Consider the following 26472-nt stretch of genomic DNA (forward strand, 5'->3'; position numbering starts at 1 on the left):
CTCAGGTAGCCCCGTAGCTGCAGAACAGGAAAGGGCTCTGAAGACATTCTGGACCAGCTCCTCATATAATCCTGGCTAAACTGAGGCCCAAGGGACAGCACAACGTGTTGGAGTCACACGCCAGGGAGATGCTGCCGCAAAACCCACACCCAGACTTCTCTCTGGGAGGAGCCTTGGTCTCCTCTCTCTCACTGTGACACATTTCAGCAAAAGTTCTTAACCTGGCATCTAAGGACCCCAAGGCACATGAAGAGGAGCCTGAGGCCCTGCAGTGGTAGGCAAATTTGGTGGGTGCATACTTACACACTCAGGCACATGTGTACATTTCCCTGCGGAGTGTGCGTTCCGCTTTTAAGAGATTCCAAAAGAAGATTCTGAGATTCTGATTCCAGAAGATTCTGAGCCACACAGTGTCTCACAGGAAAGCACCTCCAGCAACTGCACTTGGCCCACAGACCTGGAGGCGACCCGGTGCAGCCCTGCAGCTGTGGGCACTGAGGGCCTGGAGGGCTCTCCCCCCAGGCTGCCCCCACCTCTGGCCCCAGGCCCTCAGGATCTTGGTCCTACAGAGCACCTGTCTGTCCCAAAAAGCGTGGCTGAGAGGATTCCTGTTTTTGTAGATCCCGTAGATCCCGTCTTCCACAGGCTAGAGGTGAGCCTGATTTTGGCAGGAAGGGCCCCTCTGGCCCGGAGTCTGTAGGAGAGAGGGAGCAGGAGGATGGGAGATGTGTTTGCTGCCTCAGATTGCCACGCCTTGAAAGCCAGAGCAGAAACCAGAAAACCTGCCAGAGGGCCTGGGTGAGGCTCTGCAGAGGAGCTGGAACTGTGTGGAAGATGCTGAAGATGCGAGGACTCAAGCTCCTCCGAGGGAGGGGCACCAGTGTCCGGGAGGCCTGGGTGTCAGGATGGGCTCCAGGAGACCTGCGGGTGGGGGCCTAGGACCCTGGAGGTGGGGAGGAGGGAGCAAAGGTGAGTTGGGGGTCCCTGAATCAGCCCAGGAGAAAGCAGTGGTGGAGGAGGCTGCTCTCCCTCAGCCACCGTCACCTCCATCTGGACTGTGCCCAGTGTCATTGTAGTGTGTGTCCTGTCCCCCCCCAGGTGCAGTGCTGTGGGAGGGGAGGGGCGTGATGGACCCCAGGGCAGATGGTGGCAGAGGGAGGGTCTGGCCTGTGGAACTGGAGAGGGGGTTAAGGATAGCCCTGTGGAGGGGCAGGGCCAGCAGCTGCTGAGTCGCTGCCTGCCACCTGCATCCCAACAACTGGCTTTCTCGGCAAACATGTGCTGCTGGGGGCAGCCTGTGTCCAGCCAGGCCCCCTCTCAGAGGCAGCTGGTACCGACAGCAGGCCCTGCAGCTTTCTCCCTGGCTAAGGCTCTTGCCATTTGCTGGCTGACAGGTGCTGGAGGAGGGGGTGGGGGGTGCCTTTAAGGCTCCTTATTTTCAGTACCTCCTGCTGCCCCCTCCTCCCCCCGCCCCAGGCTGGCCTTTGGAGGTTATAGTCCTGGGCTACAGAGCAGGGAATTTAGGCGTCTCAGGAATTCGACCTGCCTTCTCTCTCTCAGCCTCCTGCCTCCTTCCAGTCAAGGCAGCCTGGGCCCCAGGCTCCCAGCTGGGCCCAACAGCTCTGTCCTTTCTTTCACTTCCCACGTCACTCTATTTACACATTCAATTTTAATCATGCCTAAATAAAATAAGCATCATAATTTTGTCAAGTATTGGAGGTTACCAGATCTCACAGAAATCCCCAGAACATTTAAATTTGGATATTGATGCACTTGCCATTTTGCCAAGTGAGGACAATGACCATCTATTTTTGCCATCCTTTCATGAAAAGAGAGGGCATTGTAAGAGAAAAAAGTAGGCAGCCCAGAATCCCAAAAGAAAAGGCATTCAGATGCACTCAGTTTGGCTTCATGAAAACCCCACTCCCTTAGCCTTTTTCTCCTTTGCAGGATTGGGCTGCCGAGGTGACCCGAAGAGCCACAAAGCCGCCTTCTTCTGCGATAACCGGCTCCGTGACCGCAAACTAGGGCAAGACGGGCCAAGCCTCTCAGTTGTAAAGGCTTCAGTGTCCTTTGTCCCCAGTCAGAGGCCAGGGACAATAGCCAGGGCAGGCTGTGGTGCCGGCTGTCCCCAGCAGCCCCCCTGCACGGCTGGCAGAGCAGCCGCTGAAGTGGAAAGCAGAAACAGTTCCCTGCCTGTTCACTGGTGACAGGTAACCGGGGCTGGCACACCCTGGGGTCCTTTCTCCAGGGACGAGGAGCCCTCGCTGCAGTCTGAGTCCTCTGGTTGCTAACAGAGCCTCCTCCAGCCTGAAGAGAAACATGGAGGCCTGAGCTGAGTGCCCCAGGCCTGGGGGGAGGGGAGCAGGCCTGGACAAAGAGGGCTGGACTCCCAGAGCCTCAGGGCTTGGCCTGCCCAGCTGCATCTGTCACTCTGGTTTTTGGACTGCCCCTGGGTGGTGGCAGGCTGTCTCCAGCCCGTCCTCTCCCCCACTCCAGCTTCAAGCAGAGTAGCCTTGCTTTAATCTGTCTGTGCATTGGGCTTCTGCCTTTACACATAAGATTGTGTGTTTTATTAAAGTTTGAAAAGCATCCATTAGAGATTCTCCAAGGTCCCGTCCAGGGCAGGAGGAGAGTGAATGTTTAAGGGGCAGCTTCAGGAGCACATTTCTGAACACAGAGGGATCTCTGTTGCTTTCTTCCTGGGGGGTACGCACTTGCTCGCTCTCCCTCCCCCTCTCTCTCCCTGCCTTGCAGCTCTCTCACTCAGCAGTTGTCCCTAGGGTACCTCGGAGTTACACGTACACCTCACTTTAGAAGTCTACGACACACAGAGATTATCAGAATGAATGAGAATTGTCAGCTGTTCAGTCTGGTAAAGGAAGCACAAATGCACAGTGACCCTATGGGTCACCTTCCCTCTCTCCTTTCACTTGACCATCCATATGTAATCCCAGACCGTCCTTCGCTTGTCTCCTGACTCCTTCCCCCAGCTTATGCCACCCAGCTCCAGCTGGAGCCGCTCAGCATATTGCTCATGTCCTTCTAAAGGGCAGGATCTGGACAGTGAAGCTCTCTGGAGGGTCAGCCCAGGGAAGGTCTCGTGGGTTACTTAGTACTGTGCTTTGCAAACAATATTATCCAGACTCCTAAGCAAAGCCCTAGACGGTGCTCCCTACCACCCACCTCACTGTGGACCCAAGCAGCCCCTTTTAATCTGATTTGCATAAATATTCCATTTGAACAAAGAGTTCTACAGTCGAGAAATTTGAAGATCAGTATTCCCATTGTGCAGATAGGAAGGTGACAGCACAGAGAGGAAAAGGCAGGCAACTGAAACCATGAGGGTCTTTAGCAGCTTCTGGCCCAGAGCTCTTTAGGAAGCATATTAATAACTAATCACTGAGTGACTTATAGAGGTTCCACATGTAAGCATTCCTACTAAATAGAGCAAAATTGGCATATTCCCCACATGCTGATGGAGAACAAAGTTTTGTAAACTAGGTCTTGTGATGAATCCGAAGTGACACACTGGAGCCCCACCGAGGGCATCTATCTGTCTTGCAAGTATGTTTTGTCTGGCTACATTTTATTTTTAACTATGTATCTTTTAATGGAATGGAATAATTCCCTGCATCCGTCAGGATAGTCTGGATTATGCCACACTGACAAATCGTTGAGACCCCAGCAGCTTTTCTCAGCAGAGCATTATTTCTCCTTCCCAGTCCACAGCCACAGTGGGTCACCAGAGGACTCTGGGCCACAGAGGTACTCTGGGACTCAGGCTGACCATCTGGAAGCTACACCAACTGGGACATGTGACTTTCTGGGTCACCATGACAGAGAACAGAGTCACACATGGCTCAAATGCCTTAGCCTGAGGGCGACACACAACTATTCTTATGTGTGACATGTGAGGTGTTAGTCACAGGCTCCACAGGTGGCAGAGGAGTGTGAGCTAGCATGGGTCATTCCAGGGGAGGTCAGTGTCTTGGCCACAGTGTCCACCTTTAAGCAGTGAAATATAGCACATGCAAATCCAGATCTCTGCCTTATCATGACACACCAGAAGAGCTGACCCTCCAAAGAATGTGTCCCTCAATTCCCCAGGGACCCCACTGACCAGTGTCTCGGCTGAATCACTGCCCTGACCCCTGGAGACATTTGCATGTTTTATTCCAGCTGGATATGCCCAACTCTGGGAAAGTTGACTTTGGAGGACCCCGTGAGGCTTCTCAATTTCATCCAATAATTTAACAGCCATCCATGGACCTCCTGCTGTGTGTCAGGCTCTGGTTTGGGTCTAGAAACAGGAGGTGTGCCAGAAAAGTACTATCCCTGGTGTGGAGGCCTGCAGCTTTAACCTCCCCTCACCGCACTCCCCCCGCCTCCTCTCAGCTCCCTCACACACAGGTCAGGCCCTGAAGGCCCAGCACAGCTAGGAGCCCAGAGCAGGCATTGGACTGGAAAGGAGCCTCTCCTGATACTGGAGGAGGTGGCTGCTCGGGCAAGGGTTTCCTGGCAGAGCTCACGGCAGAGTATAGGACAGGGAGGAGGCTGTTTTCTGGACAGAGAACAGCACCATGGAGACCCAGAAGGAGGAGAAAGCGGAAAGCCCATGAGGAAAACGAGAGCAGCTCAGGGAGGCTAGAGCTCCGAGCAAGAAGTGAGGAGGAGTGGGAGAGAGGCTAGCTGCAGATGAGGCAAGAGAAAATACCACCGTGGTTACTTCTGGGCCCTTCCCATGAGGAGCGAGACAGTCATGCCATGGGCCTGCAGAAGCAGCATTGAGTGAGAAGCCCAGATACTTTTCTTGGGCTGAACCCAGCTCTGCATGGAAGTGTTTGAGGAACTACCCAGAGAGGGAGGCTGGCAGATCACTTTTTCCACTGCAGACTCAGGAACTGAGGAACTGAAATCAGATTTTGAAATCCTGTTGCCTGACAGTGAGGCCCCAAGCCAGGCCCCCGAGGTGCCTAACTCTGTGCACCATGGAGGAAGGGCCTCGCCCGCAGCTATAGCCAGAGGCCTCACCTCTCGCTAGGCCATAGTTTGCCTCACTCTACACCCAGGCAGAGCGAAAGTATTTATAGGATGATTCTGAGGTCACTGAGAAGCCCATCTCCCTCAGCTCATCCCTCTTCTCCATGTTTCCTTGTTTCCTGAATCAAATGGTCATTCAGGCCCGATGCCATCATCGAAGGCAGGCTTGTTTGTGGGTGGTATCAAAGGTGTTCAGCTGGTCAGTCAGGGACCAAGGGGAGGGAGCACTGTGAGGACATGAATACAACAGCAGTCGAACCTGACCTTGATCCCCCAGGAACATTTGCACACACACAGAGGTAGGAATGACCTGACTGAGGTTTGTGGGAACCGACTTGGGGTTTTGTGAAGGAGCCACTCTGTGATGTGAAGGAAAAGCTGTGTAGCTTGTCTGGGTCATTTCCTCATGTGACTTAACCCCTCAGAGTCCTAGTAGAAACTTGAGAGAAAGTGAGAGACAGGGCCAAGGTTGGGGGGAGACAGAGAGAGAGAAGCTGTGGCTCACTGCCCAACACAGCATGCCTTGAGAAGAGAGTTCTTGGCCAGAATAAGTTGGAGAGGGAGAAAAATTGAAATCTGTGCAGAAGAAGATGGCAACAAGCTAGAGAAAGTTTGCCAGGAGGGTTTGAGATGCTCCACAAAGCTTCCTAGGCTGTGAAGACACGGTTTCATATGTGAATCAACTAGCAATCCTATAGGCAGAGATCACCCCATTGCATAGATGAGGAAAAGAAGGCTGGAGGGTTTAAGTCACTGTGTGAGATTAACACAGAGAAGGGCTTAAAAGACCAAAATCTAGGATCTAAATGCTTGTGTTCAAATAGTGACTTTGCCACTGATTCGCTAGGAATCTCGAGCAAAGTACTCAACTTCTGTCTCTGTCTTCTCATCCTTAGAATGGGAATGGGATAGTACTTACCTTGTACTGTTGTTGGAAGGAGTAAATAAGATAATTCATAGAAAAGGCTCAACACAGCCTCCTGGATGTGATGACCACAGTACCGGCTAACCCATCACTAGGAGAGCTAACCCAGGTGTGCTGACTCTAAAGGCAGGGAGGGGCAGCTTGGTGGCGGTGGGAATGGAGAAGAAAGGCCCAGGGTGCTTTGGGGGTTTGGAGGAGCAATGGAGGCAGAAACCACCCTTCAGGGTGTCCCGGCTGAGGGACGAGAGCTTGTGGTCTGAAACAATGACGAGACTGATCCAGATCCCTAGGGACTGTGGAGAGATTCTGGGAGGGGGGCTGGTACTGGGTGCCAGCTAGCTCAGCAGCTCTGACCTTGCCCCCTACCCACCAGGGGAGCTTGGCTGCCCCAGGTGGGTGTGGGGCCCCATTAAGTCCTCTGAGCCTGATCCTTCAGCTGTGGCGGTGCGGTGCCAAGGAGTGGAGGGAGGAAGGGAGCAGGCAGGTTGGTTGGGAGGTGAGGCTGAAGCCACAGGCCGACACACCAGGGTTCTGGACACTGCACTGGCCAGCGCTTCTCCATGCTCACCTGTCTGTCCTTCTTCCTCTTCCCAGCAGGTAACTCCCGAGACTGCAGACAAGAGGGGAAGATGAAGGAAGACTGCCCACCCAGTTCTCACGTCCCCATCAGTGACAGCAAGTCCATCCTGAAGTAAGCCTTTGCATACAGGGGATCTTCTTGTGGCCACTTCCTGCCATAGACAGACTTTGGGTGGAGGGATTCTGGGCAATTTCACAGATATGATAATGTGCCTGCCCCAGGGACAGTGATGGGGGCACTTCTTTTCAAAGCCTGTATCCTTGGAGATCAAGGATCTCTTTGGGGTATGGGTTTGACCCCTGCCCGCTCAGGCCCACGAAGGCAGGAAAGTGTGGCAATGTCTGCCATGATTCTGCACAGATGGCATTTAATTGATTCAAAAGCTAGAGCAATGCTAGCATTCTTATTGTGTTAAAAAGTTCAGGGGGAAAAGAGAAAAAAAAAAAACTCTAAATAGGTTTAGAGTTTTTAACTGAAAAAAAGTGTACTGTTATTGATTTTTAGCTCTGCTTATTTTTAATTCTATTTACCATCTGTCTTAACATAAAAAAAAATAAGATTTAGGATAGTTTTTCAGATTTATTTCTGAGCTAAAGAAAAGTATATATTTTTATGTTATCTTGCTTTTTGAGTACTGAGGTCCAAATCTTGTCTAAATTTGGGCAGCTCCTGTCTGCCATGTTGAAGACAAGCCAGGCTCCTAGCTTTCACTGACCTCCTTCCTGGGTCCTCCTCTTAGAGACCTGAGAAAACAGATGGCCTGCCCTGCACTGTGCTGCCCACACCAACATTTTCCTTGTTTAAATTTTATCGTGAGAATAATATTAAATATAACTTTGGGAAAAGTCATAATCATAACCACAACATGATGAATTTCATGGATATGTGTCCTAACAAGTTTATGTCCGGCATTTACACAGTTACAGGCACAGCGTACCTGCAATATTAATCTTGCTGTGATTCATTCATTGAATCACAAGTGCCTCACTTCCCTTGTCAGTTGCCATCACCCCCACATTGGGCAGCACCCCAGAGCACCAATGGCAGGTGCTGCTCATCCACACCCTGGGGACCCCCATGTCAGCCAAGGCACTGCCTGAAGACCTTCTAGAGCGGGACTTACCCACCACGAGCCGTGGTGGTCACCAAGCACTTGACTTACAGCAGGAGAGGAATAGTGAATATAAAAGAAAGCTAGCAAACACTCATTACAGAATAAAATAATGAGCCAGATCTCAGTAATAATTTTTATATTGATTCTACGTGGGCAATATTTTAGATATCTTTTAGATATATTTTAGATATTTTGTGCCATTAAAGAAGACTCATTATGAAAACTAATCTCCCCTGTTTTGTCTGCCTTTGCAATGTGACGACTAGAAGATTTAAAATTGCATGTGTGGCTCGCATTTCTTAGGTATAGGACCGCACGCCCCTGCAGAGTGCCGCTGGGGTGCAGGAATGGTGTTTTCTCTGCCACAGCCTCCCTTTATTCTGGGGAGAAGGCGTTTTGGGCAGAGTGGCCTCCCTCAGACCTTCAGCATCTTTTCTCACAGCTGTCAGCCTCATCTCTTGATCGTACCTCCAGAAAGGCAGGACAAGGAAGAGGCAGACACCCCTTATGGTGCCGGCGCAGGCTGCACAAGGCCCTTACAGGAAGTAATATGGGGAGAAAGAGCAAGAGGCTTTAAAATGCTAATAACCCAATCTAAGAGAATTTATTGAGGAAGTGACTCAAAGTATAGGGAGATTGTCAGGAACTCTGATCTGTGATGGTGAAAGTGTGTACACACAATTTGCACAATTATGTGGGCCATCTGTGAATTTCTCTTCGCCCTCCTCCCACCCCTACAACTTCCACAGGGGTTGACAAGTGAAAGCTCTGGAAGACTGAAAGGCATGTGTCTGATGGTGGAGTCTATTCTCTAAACTGATTGTGTGTGGCTGGCAAGACGTCTGTTATTACTGTCCAAAGCCCTGCCACACCCCAAGGTTATTAAGTGTGTCTTTACCTTTTCAGGTCGGAGCTCTTAAGCTTGCTAAAAACTTACAACTGCTACCATGAGGGCAGAAGCTTTCAGCTGAGACACCGAGAGGTAAGGCCTGTTTCTCTTCTTTATTCATAGGCTACCATCTAGAAGCAGAGGCTAACGTTCTAGAGCATCTGTCCCAGTTTGCTGAAGACTCCTGGTTTATACCTGTTACTCCAAGGCCATCATTAAGACCATTCGCTTCACTCTCAGAGGTACTCCAGTTTGGATAATGAACTGTGAGGTCACCCATCTGCTGAGTTGGAGACCAGGTTACCAGCAGCCAGGGTGTCTCCTTGGAAGTCCTGTAAGGGGTGCTGAGGGTCAGAGCACCCCGCCCCCCCCAACCCCACACACACCTAGCAAGTGTTCAGAGCAGGTGGGAATAATTGCCTGGGGGTCTTCCTCTTCCACCCAGGACTTTTGCCTGAGTGAACTGCCGGGACATTGGAGTTTGAAATCTTTGAGACTGCACAGCCCAGTCCCTTCTCGGCCCATCCCACGGGCACAAATAAGGAACTCAATGTGGGGCTCTTGTTTGCCCAAGGCCACAGGGCAATGGAGAAGTGAAAGCATTCTCTGTGTTTGCCAATCAGAATAACCATCGGAGGAAAGGCCTGAAATGGAGGAGAGCTCCCCAGAGGATGCTCACAGGGCCAGGCAGGTGGGAATGGGAGAGGCAGCACAGGCTGGGGGAGTGGAGGGTGCAGGAGAGCACGTCCCAGCTGCAGACGCTGCTTTGCAGGGACGTGGGCTCCAGACAGCCAGGCTCTTTCTAATTTTTTTCCAAAGAAGTTAGATATCCGGAATTTCATGTGGAATTTCCTAAACCTCGAAACACCATGTGGGTTAAACAAAACATTCGGCAGGCACAGTACAGCCTGGGCCAGGCTATTGTCACATGCGCGGCTCGAGAGCCTGCGTGGGAGGGAAGCTGCTGGTTTGTGGTCCAGGCAGCACGGGGCTGCGGGGATGATCTGGAGCAGCACACACCTCACCCTCCACCTCCCCAAGGCTGCTCAGCCTGCACAGGGCCTTGTTCCCCGCCCAACCCCCCTTCTTTGGGCAGAGCTGCTCTCTGACACCTGTCTCACCAGCCTGCCTCGCAGCCCTGCTCTTCACTGTTGCTGGCCAGGCTCTGATGCCACCGTCCTGCCATCTCTGGTTTTGCTGTTTCTTCATTTACCTAAGTGCCTTGCTGGTTTTGCGTCACCGGGCCGGGCACAGTGCACCACCCCAGCATAGGTGTTGGGTGATAAACGCACAGGCCCAGGCAAGCTGAGATGGGTCCTGAGCTCTAGTGCTCTGGGCAGTTTTGATCTAGGCTATGTGAGAACTAGACCTAACCCAGCAGTGGTGCTGGGGACGTGCATGCAATGGGGTCTTCTAGCTGTGCCCTGTTCCTCAGCCCTGGGCCTTAGTCCAGTGATTAATCTAAGACTTGGCAGCTCTTAACCTGTGGTCAGTGCACCAGCAGCCTCAAAGTCACCTGGGAACGCCCTCCTGCCCCCAGGCCTGCTGAATCAAAAACTCTTCCTGTTCCCATCTGTGTTTTAGCAAGTCCTCCAGAGGATTGGGATGAAGGCCAAGTTTGAGAACAGCTACTCTAAGAGCTTGACCCTGGCCCTTGGGATTCCCCGAGACAATCCCTTCTGTAGGAACAGTCATGTGGGGAGGAGGAGTGGGAAGCCCCAAAGCTATGCCTGTGTTTGTGTGTGATGGGGGAGTCCATGTGGAAAAGTGAGAGACCCCAAAAAGAGGAAGGGGTGTTCTTGACAGCCCCATGTGGTAAGAAGTTAATACCCTACAGATGGGGATTTTCCCACTCCTAACCTAAAGAAGGTATGAGGATCTGACTTAATCACCCTAGAGCCAGAAAGTACCTTTCAGGAACCTTCCGTAGCCTTAACAGCCAAGGGGCAGCAGCCTGAGGGAGTATGCATCTTGGTGGGGGTGGGGGGTCACCACCAGCACAAAGGCAGCCTAGGCCTGGCAGTCCAGAGTTCTGATGCCGAAATGCGTGACTGATTCCTGGACACCAAGTGCCTCCTTGACCCACCCGCCACCCTGTGTTCAGGCCTCTGCGATTTCTCAGATGCAGACCCAGGACCTCTTAGGCCTCAGGGACTCACAGCTCAGGCACCTGGGCCGGCCTCTCCTCAGGCACTGCAGGCCCTAAGGGCAGACAGGGACCAGGCACTTTGTCCCTCTGTTATTTATTGTAATACAAGAGCCGTGTGACCTGGGAATGGCCATTTCCCTGACAAAGAGACTGAGGCTTTCAGAGTTGGAAGTCTACCCCACATGGTAACCCTGCCATAAGATGCCCGCAGAGCTCCAAGGCCTGAGCACTGAAGTTTGTAAGACAGCGACCCCACTGCCAGCATTAAGCTTTGGCAGGCCTCAGAGATGCAGGGAGGGGTTTGTTACCTTCAGTCACCAAGTGAAAGTGCCTCCCAGCTGCGGAGGGGCTGGGCACCAGCTGGGCCCTCACAGAGCCATGTGGGGTTCCAGAGAAGACCCCGCTCCCTGCTGTCACTAGGCCTCCCCCTGAAAGACGGTGGCCTCGCTGTTCCAGTTTGGGGACACCTCTTCTTCCACAGTCTCTTCCAGGATCCAAAGAAGTGTGTCAGGGATCCATAGAAGTGTGTCAGGGAGCAGGGGCCACGCCCTGGGGTCAGCGTATCCCTGAGAATTCTCCCCCAGCTTCCAAAGGGCAAGGGATTCCCGGTCCTAGCTTCCTCTGTCCGTGGAGGCCCAGGCACTAGCCTCCTCTATCATAAATTTTGCCTTTGGGATACTTTTGCTTATATTACAAAGGAGAGCAGGAGCAACTTGGAGCAATTTGTGCCTTTTGAAGATAGCAAAGCATTTTAACCAGGCTGTTTGATTGCTCGAGAGAAAAATGGACCACCCAGAAATACCAGTGCCTAAATATATCACTGCGATGAAAAATAGGACCCTCCTGTTGGGCACCTGCACGCAGTGGACTAGGGGAGCCGGCCTCTCGTGCTCCCCCTGGTGGCCGAGAGCATACATCACACCCAGTCCTCCTCTCTCCCAGGCTCCTGAGCTGAGTGAGAAAAGGAAGGAGCATCCTTTTACTCACTCAGGGTCTCTGCCGCTCCCAGGGTGGAGAAAGTCAGGAGCCCCTTCCCTCTTATAACGATTTGCCTTCTTTTAATGCCTGAAGGCAGGGATGATGGACAGTTGGCAGACCAGTTGGCAGGTGAGTACTCCGCAGGCAATGGACGTGCTCCCTTTAGAGCTCCCAAGTGCTTCCCAGACTGCCCCCTGGTCGGGACACTGTGTCCCTTCCCAACTCCAGGGGCCAGTGAGCAGGAGACTGCTTTATAGGGCTCCCATCACAGGGACTTTCTGCTAGGCTGTTCTGTCCCGTGCAAAGCTTGGAATAATGCCAAAAGTCCCCCTCCCACCGCCCTTTATTCAATTATTTTTGTTTTGGCCCTTCATGAAGGTGCCATTAGCGTCTTTCACATCAGGGGATATGAGCAGAGGAGCAGAGCCCTGTCTGACCTCCCAAATGCAGCCATGTGGGTTTTGAGCTTGGGGTCAACTGGCCAGCCTCATCTTAGTTGCTTCCTTCTGACCTGGTTTCACACAGCTTTGCAGAAGGGGCCTCAGTGAGGCGAGCCCAGCCTACATGGTCACAGGCCAGCACCCTCTCCCAGGTCAGCCCCCTCACCCCAACGCCTTCTAAGGGTGTTCTGGCTAAAGGCTGCCCCTGCACTTATTTGCCAGCAAAGGTCAGGGACAGGCAGGTCTGAGCAGACTAGACACACAGTGGCTTGTGGTGGACGCAGGCATTCCTCTGTGGGGTTTCCATGCTATCTCCGAGGACACACGCCCCATTCCACAACACTTGCAGCCTATGAAGGCAGGGGCGGTGTCCCCATTTTACAGATAAGCAGACTGTCTTGTGAAACTTTTAAATGTCTGGTTTACATTCTGCCTTCCCACAAAACACGCATAAAAGTGAAAAGCAATTTTAAAAATAAAAGAAGGAAAGGAAGAAGAAAATAGTTTGATACTCCTCAGAGCAAGGAGATGGAGCAAACTGAAGCAGGCTGTGAGCTGGGCTGCGGCCACAATTCTGTTCTCCTCCTCTCCCCTCTGCCCCTTCTGCCCAGATCAGGGTCAGCCAGCTCTGCCCAAGGGAACAGGATAATGGGTCCTCAGGCCTGATGCTTTTCAGTTCTCTGATGCCTCCTGACCTGCCTGTCTGAGGAAGACCCCCCTCCCTTTCCCTTATTCCTCACCTTCATCTCCTTCCTTGCCAGGTGCCTCCAGGCACTGGGGTTGGAAGACCTAGACCTGGCCCAGACCTTGGGACCTGTGGAGTGAGGCCTTGGCCACTGGGCTTGCCTAAGGACAGGTCGGCTGGCCAATGGCCTGCACTTTGTCCGGTGGTTGAGAAGCCCCCCGGGCGGAGGGAGGGATGGGGATGGTGAGGACAGGACCGCCTGGCCCCGTCCTCCAGAGAAGACCCCGCTCCCTGCTGTCACTAGGCCTCCCCCTGAAAGACGGTGGCCTCGCTGTTCCAGTTTGGGGACACCTCTTCTTCCACAGTGGTTGGACATTTCTGCCAGCTGTGCTGGTACTGGCTCTCTTGGGCATCAAGAATGTGGGCGAAATTCAGCATGGGCAAAACTCTCCCAATGACACAACAGGACTTGTAAGCCGGAGCCACGGAGAAACCCCAGGTGCCCTGGTGACAGGTTCCCCCAAACTCAGCAGGTACCTTTGGGGAAACCATTATGTTTCCTCTTGGGCTGCATGGAGCACAGGCTCTGAGGGTGGGGGCCAGGAGGCTGACCTGGGAGGGTGCAGTCCTCGCTCGGAAATCCCTGTGTGGCCGAGAGCTTTGCTTCTCACCCGCCACTGACCTCCGTCCCTGCCTGCGAGGCAACCACACAGACGTGTGTAGAAGCCTGTGTGCAGGCTTTATGCACCCATAATGCATGTGGCTCTTACCCCATCTACTCACCAGAGCAATCTAGAAAGCAGGTCCCTTTAATTATCCCCATTTTACCCATGAGAAAAATCAGCGAACAGAAATGTTAAGTAACTTGCCCAAGGTGCTCAGCCAGTAAGGAACAGTGCGAGCAGGACCAGTAACACCACATGAGCCCAGATGAGGCTGTTCTCGCTTTTCAGAGGAGGGGGTTTCTCTATAAAATGCCCAGGCAGGCAGCCCTTGCAGAAAGATGTTTCCCTCTTGCGGACCTGCCAGAGACGGTACCCACCTCAGGGGAGGGGGCAGGGAGGTGACAAAGACCAGCGTGCTCTGTACAGAAGCCTTTATTGGGAAGGGGTTAGAGTTCATGGATCACTGGGAGGTGCAAATAGAGAGTTCTGAGGGTGCTTCTGGGGCGGGGGGCAGGGGGGGAGGCCACGTCCGTACAGAGTTGCCTGGAAGCCCAGGAGCCCTGGTGCCAGTCCCTTGAGGGTCTTGCCAGAGGGTGCCCCTGCACCCTGGCATCCCAGGGTCTCCCTCTGGGGGTCCCTCGTGCCTTGCCACAATCCATCTGTTTGTGTGGACCCCAGGAGTCAGCAGAGGAGCCAGTCCTCCTTGGCTGGTCCCTCCTACTTGACCTTTTTTCCTGGGACTCCCCGAAGAGCCAGTCCAGGGGGTCAGCAGTGCCGTCCCCAGGCAGTGCCGGCTGCTGACCACTGAAGCGGGTAGTAATGTCCTGTAGAGACTCAGTAGGAGGGCTCTTCCTGAAGGCGCGGGCTGGCCGGGGGGTTCTACCGGGTTGGGCCCTGACTGTGGCCACATCCAGCACTGAAGTGGGCTGAGCCAGCTGACAGATAGACTTCACGTAGTCATCCAGACTGGGGGAGGCCGGGGGCTCCTGCCCGGGCCCCCCAGGCAGCATCTCCTCCAGCGTCTCCTGGATGGTGGGCAGGTGGGCCACAGGAAGCAGGAGCCGGGACCTCATGGCCGTCAGCGATGCGGAGCAGCGACCTGTTTATCGACAGAAGACCAGGGTGAGGGGTCTGCCATTCTGTCACCTCTGCTGGTCCCCTCTCTCAGCAGAGGCTGCCCGGGTGATTCACAGGCCGAGAGTGGAGTGATGTCTGCATACCCAAACCCGGGCTCAGACTCCTGAACTCTTCCTTCCCATTAACACTGAAAGCTCCGTGCTCAGGAATCCATCTTTACTGTTGTTGAACCCATACAAATCAGAACGCAGTCTAATGGACTGGAGTCAGAGGGAACCTGGGTAAAACCGGCCTCTGCCGCTTCCTCATCTGGGTGGGGACCTCTTCAAAGTCACCTCTCCAAGTGTCCCGGACCCACCCGCTGGAAAGGGTGTTGTAAGAAACACATGGGATGACAGTTCCCGGGAAATCCCTCTGCCGATGCGAAGCCCTCTGTGGCTATTATCACTGCCTCGACTGCATGCCCTGGTCTCTGTCCCACGGTCAGGCCCTGTTCGCCCCGCCCTCAAAGAGAAACAAAACCTTCTTGTTGTGTCTCTAACCAGAGGGAAGCTTCTCTCTTACCTGGAGTCGAGGGAACTTGGGGCTCACAGGGCTGCTGGATAAGCTAGGACAGTCCTTGGAAAGACCCAGGAAGCTCGAGTGGAGGGCTGGGGGCCCGGCTGTCAGAGCCCCGTGTCCAGCGTGGAATGGCCAGCAGGATGGGTGGTGGGAACGACTGGCCACTGTCCGGCGTGCAAGCGTTCCCGAGCTATCTGGTGAACCTGGAGGCCTGGCGGCTGCTTTTATACTTCCTCACCAGCCACCAGTTACTGTCACGAGGGCCAAAAATAGCAGCACACAGGAAGGCTCTCAGAGGGAAAACAGCTTGGCGGGCGGGGTTTGGCCCAGCTACCAGCCTGGAGCAGTGGGAGGCTCCGTGGATGTTTACTCCGCAGGGCAGGGAGGGGTGGCACCGCTCCAGCCACCTCAGGCTGTGGGAGAGGTAGGGGGCTACAGTGAGGGGGGGACTCAGAATTGGAGGGCCCAGAATGACTTCCCGACTTATGAAAATTGTAGGCTGTGGGACCCACATTCAAGTCCTCCTTGGGCCTGTTTGGCGAGGGCTGCCCAGGAGCCTGGAGCTCCTGCTCTGCCCCCAGTTTCCCCTGATTTGAACAAGACAGCTACAGCCTGACGGGGCCTCCCCTCCATTCCAATGGGGCCAGGCAGAAGGACAGTGGAACAGTGGTCGGGGGGCAGCTTGGGGACACACACTCTGTCCGTGCAGGGACACAGGGCCCGAGTCACATCAGGCCAGCAGACCGCAACATAGCTGATCCCTGACCTTGAAGACAGCAGCTCTGCTTCCGCTCCTGGCTCCCAGCTCCAGAACAACTCCTCCTGCCTCCTTCATTGCACTCTCCAGAGCCGTCCTGTGGCATGTTTGAAGGCCCAGCCCAGCGTATCCAGCCCCACTGCCAATGGCCCAGTGGTGCTGTCTTCTCCTGCCCCTTGGAGCTCTAAATGATCTCCTGACTCTCAGACCCAGGACCAAGACTGCTGGATCTCCTTCACACATGGGGTCGGACATGGGACCAGCAGGCAGTGGGGCTCTGTGAATGAACTTGCTGAGCTGTGTTGGGGGAGGGGGTGTGTTGACCTCTGAAAGAGGCATCTGAGGCCAAGACAGAAAACAAGGAACGGAAACCCACTTTGGGGTTGCTTACTGCCCCCTTTAACTCCAGCAAATCAACCCAGTCTTTTCTTCTTAGGGAGCGTTAGTTACCTGTCTGCGACTGTGTTAACATCAGTGGTTATCAAAAAGTCCTCTGCTTTTATTGTTGTTTTCTATTTTAGCAAACAGTGCAAGGTCATTCAAGAAAGCAATGTGTATTTTTGATAACCTTGAACAGAGTGGAACTATTTTCTCTGTGGATAACAGGGTGCTTTAAGTGGTTACTAACTTACCATGAAATTGACCCTGCAGGACACCTCTGTAAGCCCTTCCGGGGAAAAGAAGGCATTTCTACAAGGTTTTTTATTCTCACAAGGCTTTCAATGCCAATATGGAGAAAGAAAATTTGTGACTCTAAAGTGGTGTTTAAGATAGCAGTGGGAGTATAACAACCAGCAATAAAAAAAAAAAAAAAAAAAAAAAGGTAACATTCATTGTGAAATGGCTAGTTTCAAAGCAGCTCAGGAGCAGGTAGCTGGGGGGATCACAGCTCTGGGGGAAGGGGGGCTGAGAAGATATTAGGAAGATGCCCTGAAGGCAGCCTGGCCAGGCACACATGTGGGGGAGTTCGGCTGGGCGCAGAGAGCCTAGAGGTGGTCACTCGTGGATAGGAGCCTGAAAGAAGTCAGAAACAGAAGCAGAGACCTGAGGGTTGGGAGGGGAAACTGGCTGAGGATGCCTCTGGAGGGTTCTGTCAATTAGGACCTTGGGGCTCAGCAGGAGGGCAGTAGCTGTGCCATCCGCAGACCTTGGGAAATCAAGGCTAGCTGGGGACAGAGAATGGGAGCTGTTGTAGCTATTCTGAGTGCTCATGCCAGTAGTGGAACGTGGAGGCTGGCAATGGGCAGGTTGTGAGAAAAGCAAGACTGGCCATCAGGAAAGGAGGCAGCTCAGAAATCAGGGTGGGCCCAGCCCACTCGAGTGGTCCCTGGGGCAGTTGAGAGCAGCGTGGGCAGAAGCGCGAGACTGAGACACAGCTCCGAGGAGCAGTCACCCCTGCTCTGGTGGGCATGGAATCCAGGGCCTGCAGCACATTCTCGGTAGGACTTGGTGACCATCGGGGCCGCTTCCCCAGGTGCACTGGGGGAGGGGGATGGGAAGGCACCCCTACACGGCACCAGGGTCAACGTGGTCATGCTTCTCTGGAACGTGTTTCCTCACCCGTGTGGACGTGCTTGCTGGATAGCAGCTGGGTTCCTGTGGGACGCCTGACTCAGCTGCTCCGTCCCAGGCCATGCCCCTGATCAGATGTGAACAGAGCGGTGGAAGGACACGCCTCAGGCTTCCTCTGGTCAGCCCATAGCCTCACACCCTGGAGCACATAGAGGCTTGTGTGCCTTCCCCCAGGGGAGGATGGGATCCCAAGGAGGAGAGCTGTGTTTGTGGCAAGAAGGTTCAGGGAAGCCCACGGGGGGGGGGGGGCGGGCCTTCAGGGGGCTCAGGGAGGGTGAGCAGTGACCCCTGTGGAGGGCTGCTCTGGGAAAAGAGACTAACCTGTGTGGGCTTCCCACAGGAAGAAGGTGCTCTGATCATCGAGGGGCTTCTCAACATTGCCTGGGGCCTGAGGCGGCCTATCCGGCTCCAGATACAGGACGACAGGGAGCGCGTGCACCTCTCCTCAGCCTCTTGGACACCCGGACAGCCCAGCTGCCCCCTGTGAGTGTTCAGATGGTGGAGGCAGGGCTGGGTGTCCTCCTTGACACCGGTTCAACCCAAGCGTACCGTTTGGGCTGTCTGCGGGGTGGTGTCCTCTGTCTCAGGGCAAAGCCCTGCTCCCAAATGGAGCACCGGAGAACACAAGCCAGCCTTATCCTTGTCACCCTGTGATTGCCTGAGCCTGCGGCCTCACCTGCCGATAGTGGTCTTTCTAGATAATGACCAAGCCATCTTGCTCTTGGAGAATTTTCCAGACTCCCATCGCCTCCAGCTGTGTTTCCTCATACATTCACAGGAGCTGCCTTATCTGCAAGGAGAGGAGCTATGCGTGGGCAGGGGCTTCCAACATCCTGGGCAAAACACACTTCTTAGCATCTCCAGTTCTACCTTAAAAATTCACACAAATTTAACCTCTTATGGCTCTACTTTCATTTTAGTATCAGAATTTGTTTTTATAAATTTATTAGAGATTAACATCAGGTTTATTTTAACATCAGAAATATGTTTCAGTCATGATGAAACTGTTTCCTACCTTACCACTTAATGAACATCTGCCCCCTCTCTCTGCCTCCCCCCCGCAACCCAATAAAGGGCAGTTAGTTGCTGAGTTTTGCTCGCTTCTGCATGTAATGAATCCTTCCAAGAGGCAAAAATTCAAAACCATTTCCCTTTCAGAAATTCAAGCGAAGTTGCTGTTCTGAGGGCACTTAGCACCTTGACACCCCATACAGACTTAGAGTATAATGTTTGGATGGGCTTCGTAGAAAGGCGACAAGTATGACTCGTGAGTCCCACCCCCCAGGGCAAAAGCAGCCATGGGAACAGACAGGACCCCCCTCAGAGGCCTCTTGGCCTGGGTTCTGCTCTTTGCCTGATCCTCCATGGCTCCCTCATGCTGTGAGGAAGTAGCTGTGAGGCTACTTCTCATCACACACATCCCCTTCTCCAGCAAGGCACCAGCTTCCTTGGCTTGGACTCTGCCCGGCCCAGAGGCTCAGAGATTGGCCCCTCAAGCTTCCCCCACCTGACTCTCCTTCAGGCCTGAGGGAAGCCCAGAGAGCCCACTCAACACTTGGCCACAGACACCATCTCCCTCAGTGGGGTGCCCAGGAGTCCATGGGCACACAGCTAGTCCCTGTGTCTGTGTAGCAGGGACAAGGCCACTCAGGTCTGCAGGACATACTCCCTCTCCTTCCAGCAGATACCATGGCAAGTCTTTGCTTTTCTTTTACTATCTTACATTAACTTGGTGTGAAGTAGAGCCTTACCTCGGCTGGCCTTGCCTCTGCCTGTGTCCCGTCCACAGAGGCAGGAGGCCTCTTCTCTGTGACTTGGGCTTCTTTTCTCTCTCAGAAGCTCTCTGAGCACCTTGACTGTCTTTTCAGAAAGGATCCACTTCTTCAGGACGGCAGGGTCCCTGCCCAGGAGCCAAGTGCTCAGACTGCACACGGGGCCGAGAGTTCCAGAGATAGCTCAGGTAAGCGGGGCCTCGGGCTACCTGGGAGCCCCTCTTGCTCACTAGGATAGAAGAGGAGGGTCTTGGCTCATGGCCATCATCTCTGAAGAACATCTTTGTGTTGGGGCACCTGGCCCGCTCAGTGGGTTAAAGTGTCCAATGCTTGATGTTGGCTTGGGTCGTCATCTCAGGGCTGTGAGCCTGAGCCCCGAGTTGGGCTCCTCTCTGGCCATGTTGCCAGTTAGGGATTCTTTGTCTCTCCCTCTCCCTCTGCCCCTTCTCCCTTCTCTCCCGCAACTCTTAAAAAAAAAAAAAAAAAAAAAAAGTAAAACGTAAAAAGGAAGACCAGCTGCCAGGAGCACAGAAAGGCTTTATTTATCTTGCCAAATCGTTGCTAATACCTCCTCACTTGCTAAATAACTGTCTCAGTCCAAGGCCTTCTCCTCACCTCCCCACTTACAGAAAAGAGGCTGGCAGAGGTGACTGTGATGTAATTTGCCCGAGTCCCCTGCGTTTTGGAAAGGAGAGAACAGCAGCAGCAGGCAGGGCCTCTGGGACATGTCTCCCTCACACTCTGGAATCCAGGCTGCTCATCCGTCCTCTTTGTGTCCTCCCCTCACACTCAGTGAGGGCTCAGAGGACGGTGTGGTGTTGCCCAAGACCTGCCCTGGGCGCCCAGAGATGGAGGCCAAGGCCATGGCGACACAGGTGATCCTATCTGGGGGTGATCCTATTTACAAGGTGGGCATTCCCCAAGCACTGTCATGAAAATAGCAGTGATGTTACCCTCCACTGTAGCATGGCGTCACCACAGAGCTCCAGGGAACCAAGCCCCACCTGCCGCGGGACCGCTACAGCTCTGCAGTTCTCGGGCCCCTGTGCTCCACCCCGGACTGACCTTCTCACCGGTTCCTCACTACAGAGCCCCTGGAGGAGGACGAGGAGACCCCCCAGCTGATGCGGACCAAGAGTGACGCAGCCTGCGTGATCCAGAGGCGGCCCCGGGCCCGTGCACCTGGTGAGGCCCAGAGGATCCGGCGACATCGCTTCTCCATCAATGGGCACTTTTATAACCACAAGGTGATGTTTCTGCCCAACCTCTCCCCTGGGCTGTGAAGCTGAGGCCCCAGGGAGGCAGCCCCAGGCACTGCTGGGCCTTTGGAAGGCCAGGCCCCACCAGAGTCTTGTCAGACTCTGTGTGCTGGTGTGGTCACAGCTGCGTCCTCACCAATAAATGGGCTTGGGAGGAGAAATAGCTTGCCCAAAATGACATCAAAATAACAGTCAAAAGAAAGAAAGAGAGAGAGAGAGAGAAGGAAGCTAGGAAGAAAGAACGAATGAACACATTCCAACTGGTCACCCCAAAGCCTGTTTTGGGGGCTTTTGTATTTTGCTTTTACTTTTACTTTTGTTTTTGTTTTTGTTTTTGCTTTTACCACATACTTACTGTCAATCCATTTTCCCAAGGTGTGTGGATTTTTGGAAAGTAATGCCAAGTTTATGTCTAACTAGACAGTTTTCTCTGAGATTTCCACCCAAGCTCGATTGAGAGTCTCACGGGAACGTGATGTGCTGCTGACCTTCTCCCTGGGTCAAGTAAGTTCTAGATTGAGGTGTGCCCAGGGGCACGTGTTTCTGGGCCCCAGAGAACCCACACTGCTCCTGGTTCCCAGCACTTAGCCTTTTGTCCAAGCATGCATTGTACTGACCTGAGGAAAAGATCTCCTTCCCCAGATGACATCAGTCCCTAAACAAATCCAACTGTAAAAGGAGAAGTTGATTGTTTCTATCAATGGCATGAGTGGCAGTCTGGGTGAGGCCCTGGAGGGAGCGTCCTGTAACTGGGCCACATCCTGCAGCGCTAGGAAATGGAAGCAGAGGTTTCCAGTTGAAGCAGCTGCCTGTCTTGATAGGCGATGACTCACGGGAGGGGGAGGGTGCTGGCAAACGCAGCTCCCAGGGTCAGACCTGAAGAACAGTTACCCAGGTTAGGTCTGCCAGGAGCCATTCAAGTGCTCTGGGGGCACCCTGGACTTTGGGGTGAAGGATCCAACAAGGCAAGCAGAAGGGATTCTGCCTTACTAAGAGGACCACCCCTACCCCCACTCTGGTCTGGGTTTGCAATGTGTGTTCATGGGTGACACTACATCATCTTTGCTAAGTGCAGGGAAACCCAGGACCATTTGAGAGTAGTTTCCCTAAAGGGTGCAGGGTTGAAATGAAGCAGAGATTAAGAATGATTTAGATTAGCCAAAGGACCCACAATCTGACCTATATATTCCTTAAATCTTGTTCCGAACGGGTTTAGTCTGTGAAGTGTCCAGTAAGTATACTAGCTCTGTATAGGCAGTTTTGAGGAATTATTAAAAAAATTTAAAAGAATATTTGCATGAGGTTAGCCTCTTCGTAGTTCTAGGATCCTAAAAAAGAAAGCTTTTGATCCACAGCTCAAGGTAACAAATATAGGGGGTTTATCTCCAGCACATTCATCCCCTCTTCTAAGGGAATCATTCCTCTCTAAGATCATTCCACCTTTTGTTGTCATTGCAAAAGTCCCAGAGACATGGTGATGTCTGAGGATTCTGTAGCCTTTGAAATGAACAGAAATGAACAATGAGGGCTTTTGTCACATTCTTTCATGTCCGTGGGAGCCATGATAGCAAGAAGGGCTCCTCAGCCAGCTCGACACTCAACACGCTAGCCTGTACTCCAGTCCGTGTGGCTCTTTCTCCCAGTAACAGATTTACTGACAGAAGGTAGGTTCATTTTTCCAGGCAAACTAGTATCTTAGGTGTGTTGGACAGCTGGTTCCCATCTCTGGGCTGGGTAAGGGGCTCCTTCTCTCTCTTCCTTTCAATCCATTCGGAATCAGTGTCCTGGGAAATCAGGTAACAGTGTGTACTTGAATCACAGGCAACAAGTAAAAAATAATTACCTAGAATTAACTTCCTGAGGTTGTTATTCTGGATTTTATTTCTTAGAATTGCACAGTTACCTCACTCAATCATTTTCCAAAAGTATTCTGATTCACAGTAGTGTTGGCATGCTTTCCAGACTCAGTAAAACTTGGTACCTGTCCCATTGCTTTGTCCTGGGCTGTTAGATTCTAATGTGTTCTATCGGAGAGAAACCATTGTGCTTAGAGATGGCAAAGTAGCGGGGACCTTTGTTTCTACTTGGAGCTGGTCAGTATCATCTTGAGAAAAGGCTCCAGGCAGAAGAAACACTAATAATGTCTAGTTGACAAGACCTTTCTTCTTGAAATAGCTTGACTCCTCTATTCCTAATAATGTCTAGTTGACAAGACCTTTCTTCTTGAAATAGCTTGACTCCTCTATTCCATATTTCTTGGAAACTGAAAGCCTAGTCTGGCTTTCTATGTAACACAGAGTCACCCTGCATGTCAGCTATGGAGGAAGCAGGTCTGGATTTGAGTCTGACTCTGGTACTTGGGGACACTGAACAAGTCATTCTTATCCCTGAGCCCTAGTTACATCCCCGGGAAAGCAGAGCTAGGACCATAGAGGAGGAATGTATAGATTTGAATTTGGTTTTGGAAAGTGAGGAAGAGCTCACCTCGGGGAAGTGAGATTCACAGGGAGGCCCCAGTGCCACAGGGGTAAAGCATGGGGCTTCCAATGGCTCTGCCCTTTCTAGATGGAGGACCATGACTAAGCGACTTGACCTCTCCAAGATTCTGTGTCCTTTCTTAAAAGGAGTAATGACAGGTACTTCAAAAAACTGTTGTAAGGATTAAATCAAAGGTTTTAGGTGAAATGCTTGGCAGGTCTATAACTTGACTCGTGCTCCCTGAGGACTTATTAAGCCTCAGACGGTGCTCTGGTTGCCTGTATATATGGCGTCTCACATGGAAAGGCAAAGTACCTGCAGGACTATAATGGGACCCCCAAACCTTGAAGAGTTTGTGTGGCTGGACCACAAAGCACGAGGGAGAGAATCATCGTATCATGTGTGTGAACAGTGAGAGGAGGAAGCAAGGGTATTGTTTAGGCTATGGGACGCCTTCAGATACTTCTAACTAGAACTATGCCACAAGATAGTGCTTCTCAAATCGCACTGTACGGAGAGTATCACTGGGTTTTCTCAAAATGCAGATTCTGGTTCAGGAGTCTGGGGCTGGGAGCCAAGACTGTGCTAATGCAGCTGGTCCAGAACATATTTGGAGTTGCAAGGTTTTTAAAATGTTGTTCCTTGGGGTAGCAGCATGGAGAATGGGTGGAAAGTGCTGAGATTGAAAGGGGAGAGGTGGGATGTTGATGCAGTGTGAACCGAGAACCTCTACTGCTGGGAGAATGGGGAGGAGTGGATAGATTCCAGAACTTTCAGTCTTAGAATCAACAGACACTTGGCAATATGAGCCAAAGAAAGAGTGAGAAGGAGACTGGGAAGTACTTCCATGGGAATGGCTGCTAAGGTCAAAGAGTTGGCCCTCATAGCTTTGGAGGCATCCCTCTTACAGGCCTCTGTAAGACAAGAGTTGCTACGGCTTCCCCAAGTGCATCAGATATGGGCACAACTGTGTGTGGATTTGTCCTGGACAGGCACAGGTGCTTCCAGAGCCTGGGTTCACCTGTGGCCTCAGACCACACTGGACAGTGTGCCCAGATCCTCTGTGATGTCAGCTCTGTGTCCCTCTGGCCCTGCCCTGAATGGCCCTCCTCCCTCTGCAGACCTCAGTGTTTACTCCTGCTTATGGGTCCGTGACCAATGTGAGGGTCAACAGCACCATGACAACCGTGCATGTGCTCACCTTGCTGCTGAACAAGTTCCGAGTAAGTCTGGCTATGAGCAGGAGGCCTTGCCCTGGGAGGCTGGTGACTTGCTGTCTTGTTGGGGGAGCTAGCAAAGGCTGGGGAAGCTTCCTGGGGTAGAAGGTCTAGCAACATTTCCTCTGCTGACACGGCATCTCTGGGATCTTATGCAGAGAAAGAGGGGAGGATCCTTGGGGACTTGTGCATGTGGCACTGGGGGTCTGGTTCCTGCCAGGGATCCCTTCCTGTCTTGTCTCCTAAAGCCCTGACTTCCTGTTCTTGCCTACACAGGTGGAAAATGGTCCCAGTGAGTTTGCACTCTACATTGTTCATGAGTCTGGGGGTAAGTGTCTGCCTGTGCTTCCATATCATAAACACCAAAGTCTCTGTCCATGTGGCAAGCTCACTGACCATGCTCCTTCTCTCACGGCCACTGTGAATGCTCCGCCAGCCCCCAAACCAGGCACACTTTCTGCCCCTTACAGAATCCTGCCAAAAACACAAGGGAAGCCATTGTCTTTGATCTCATTCAGTTGGTAGGTGTTGGGGGACACATCAGGGACTGTGAGCTGGAACTGAAATCCCTCGCCCCCTGAGAACGGTTGCAGGATGCACATGTCCCTCTGTGCAGGGTTCTGCTCCATGGTAACTGAGCAGCCTGGCCTCCCTGTGTCCACACTCTCCTCTCTTCTACTCCCTGGGCTCCTGTTCTGACCTGTCTTTGCTGAATGCCACAATCACACAACATTCAGGGCAACCTTCTCTTCAAGGTCTGGAAAAAGTTCCCAGCCCCTTGGACCACCATTTTTCTACCACATTCCCACCCCAGAACAAAGAGGGGGCAATCCTAATGCCCCAGGAATTTTATAAATGACCTTCTTTTTCAGAGAGAACAAAATTAAAAGACTGTGAGTATCCACTGATTTCCAGAATCCTGCATGGGCCCTGTGAGAAGATCGCCAGGATATTCCTGATGGAAGCCGACCTGGGCGAGGAAGTTCCCCACGATGTGAGTCAGGGCTGAGGTTCAGGGAGACCTGTTCCTCAGGGAGGGGCCGCATGACAGCATGGGGGTCTCCCAAAGGCTCTGAAGATGTGCTTGGCCAGAGCCCTCTGCAGTGACATCTCACCCAGCTGTCCCAAAGGACCCCGAGCCCAGCACAGTGATGGCTCCAGCCTTCCCTCCTCCTGTCAGTGCCCACCAACTCCATCCGCTGGCTTAGGGGAAAAAGGAAGTTGAGTCCTCAAAAACCAATGCCTGAGCTTTCCCTCTCAGGCAGGCAGAAACTTTTCCTTTGTTAGAGTGTATTTAGTTGTCCTTACACTAAAGACTCTCACAGGGACTCCTTATTAGGGGCCTATAAGTACCCGGGGCCTATGGAAGGGAGACAGGTGCCTAAGGCCCACTGCAGCCTGCATCCTGGTCTAGGAAAGAGCATGCTGCTGAGCTCCCTTGCACAGAAAAGGCCTACAGGGTTTGGGCCAAGGTGAAGGTCAGTGGCCCTGTATCCCTTGGACCACTCACAGACTAGCACAGCTTTGTTCCATGGTTAGAAATGGGGACGTTTCCAGTGCTCCGCTCCCCCGCTCTGGAGAACCCCCAGTGTGGTTCTACTCTCTGTTGAATACTTTTCCCAATATCCAGCTTCATCTTTCCTCCCAAGGATAATAGGCTGTGCAGTGAGCATGGGCCTCTCTGTTCTCCGTCCTAGTACAGACTGAGTGCTGGGGGTGAGTGGGGAGACGGGTAGCCCCTTCCCGGGCTAGAAGACAGGGCTAAATCAGCAGCTGTGGAGACCCTGAGGAAAAGAAAACACATTTTTGGCTTCTAATTTAAAGCACATTAAAATGTTCTTGGATTTTCTAGGTCGCTCAGTACATTAAATTTGAAATGCCGGTGCTGGACAGTTTTGTTGAAAAATTAAAAGAAGAGGAGGAAAGAGAAATAATCAAACTGACCATGAAGTAAGCAGCACATAAAGAGCCAGTCGTGGGTCAAAGTGTGCAGGGCAGAGCCCCCAGGCTGGGGCCGGGCGAGCTCTCTCCTCCAGGGCATGGCGCTGGCCAGAATCAGGGAGGCCTGCCCACCCTGGCTGCCCGGCACCGCCCGCTGGCCCCCTGCTCTGTAGTGAGGGCAAGCTGGGGTGATAGCCTACGGAAAGGACAGGAGGCAAGCCAAACCGCCCCTCTGGCTTCAGCACCTCGCCAGCTCCAGAGGGGCGCCGCTGTTGAAATAGCTCGGGAGAATCAGGCAGGAGCAGGGGTGGGCGCTGGACCAGGGTCATGAGCTCTACAGGAGACACAGCCCTGGAGGAGTGACCGAGGA

The 26472-nt window shown here is 52.8% G+C and overlaps 2 protein-coding genes across 7 annotated transcripts in view; one reads left to right on the forward strand and one right to left on the reverse strand.

The window, feature by feature from the left end:
* RASSF4 (Ras association domain family member 4) overlaps positions 1-26472 on the forward strand; it is a 31193-nt gene that overhangs the window by 2256 nt on the left and 2465 nt on the right. The window contains exons 2-12 of one of the 6 annotated variants that reach the window (XM_004749731.3): positions 1951-2213; positions 5940-6077; positions 6563-6659; positions 8569-8644; positions 17776-17918; positions 19304-19395; positions 20297-20454; positions 24066-24167; positions 24438-24489; positions 25034-25155; positions 26014-26111. In XM_004749731.3, the coding sequence (XP_004749788.1) occupies positions 6598-6659; positions 8569-8644; positions 17776-17918; positions 19304-19395; positions 20297-20454; positions 24066-24167; positions 24438-24489; positions 25034-25155; positions 26014-26111 (905 nt within the window). In that variant the 5' untranslated portion in view covers positions 1951-2213; positions 5940-6077; positions 6563-6597. The remainder of the gene's footprint in view (positions 1-1950; positions 2214-5939; positions 6078-6562; positions 6660-8568; positions 8645-17775; positions 17919-19303; positions 19396-20296; positions 20455-24065; positions 24168-24437; positions 24490-25033; positions 25156-26013; positions 26112-26472) is intronic. The other 5 variants (XM_004749730.3, XM_004749732.3, XM_004749733.3 and 2 more) reach the window with 5 other exon arrangements.
* Positions 13885-15350, reverse strand: DEPP1 (DEPP1 autophagy regulator). The gene is made up of 2 exons (XM_004749729.3): positions 15110-15350; positions 13885-14567 (listed from the first exon to the last, which is right to left on the reverse strand). The coding sequence occupies exon 2, from the start codon at positions 14539-14541 to the stop codon at positions 13915-13917; it is 627 nt and encodes a 208-aa protein (XP_004749786.1). The 5' UTR covers positions 14542-14567; positions 15110-15350; the 3' UTR covers positions 13885-13914.

The sequence above is a fragment of the Mustela putorius genome, unplaced genomic scaffold, assembly GCF_011764305.1.
Source record: "Mustela putorius furo isolate JIRA1106 unplaced genomic scaffold, ASM1176430v1.1 tig00003909_pilon_pilon_pilon, whole genome shotgun sequence".
Classification (NCBI taxonomy): domain Eukaryota; kingdom Metazoa; phylum Chordata; class Mammalia; order Carnivora; family Mustelidae; genus Mustela; species Mustela putorius.

Coding starts and splice junctions, on each gene's coding strand:
- DEPP1 (XM_004749729.3), bottom strand. CDS start 14,541: ATGAGGTCCCGGCTCCTGCTTCCTGTGGCCCACCTGCCCACCATCCAG.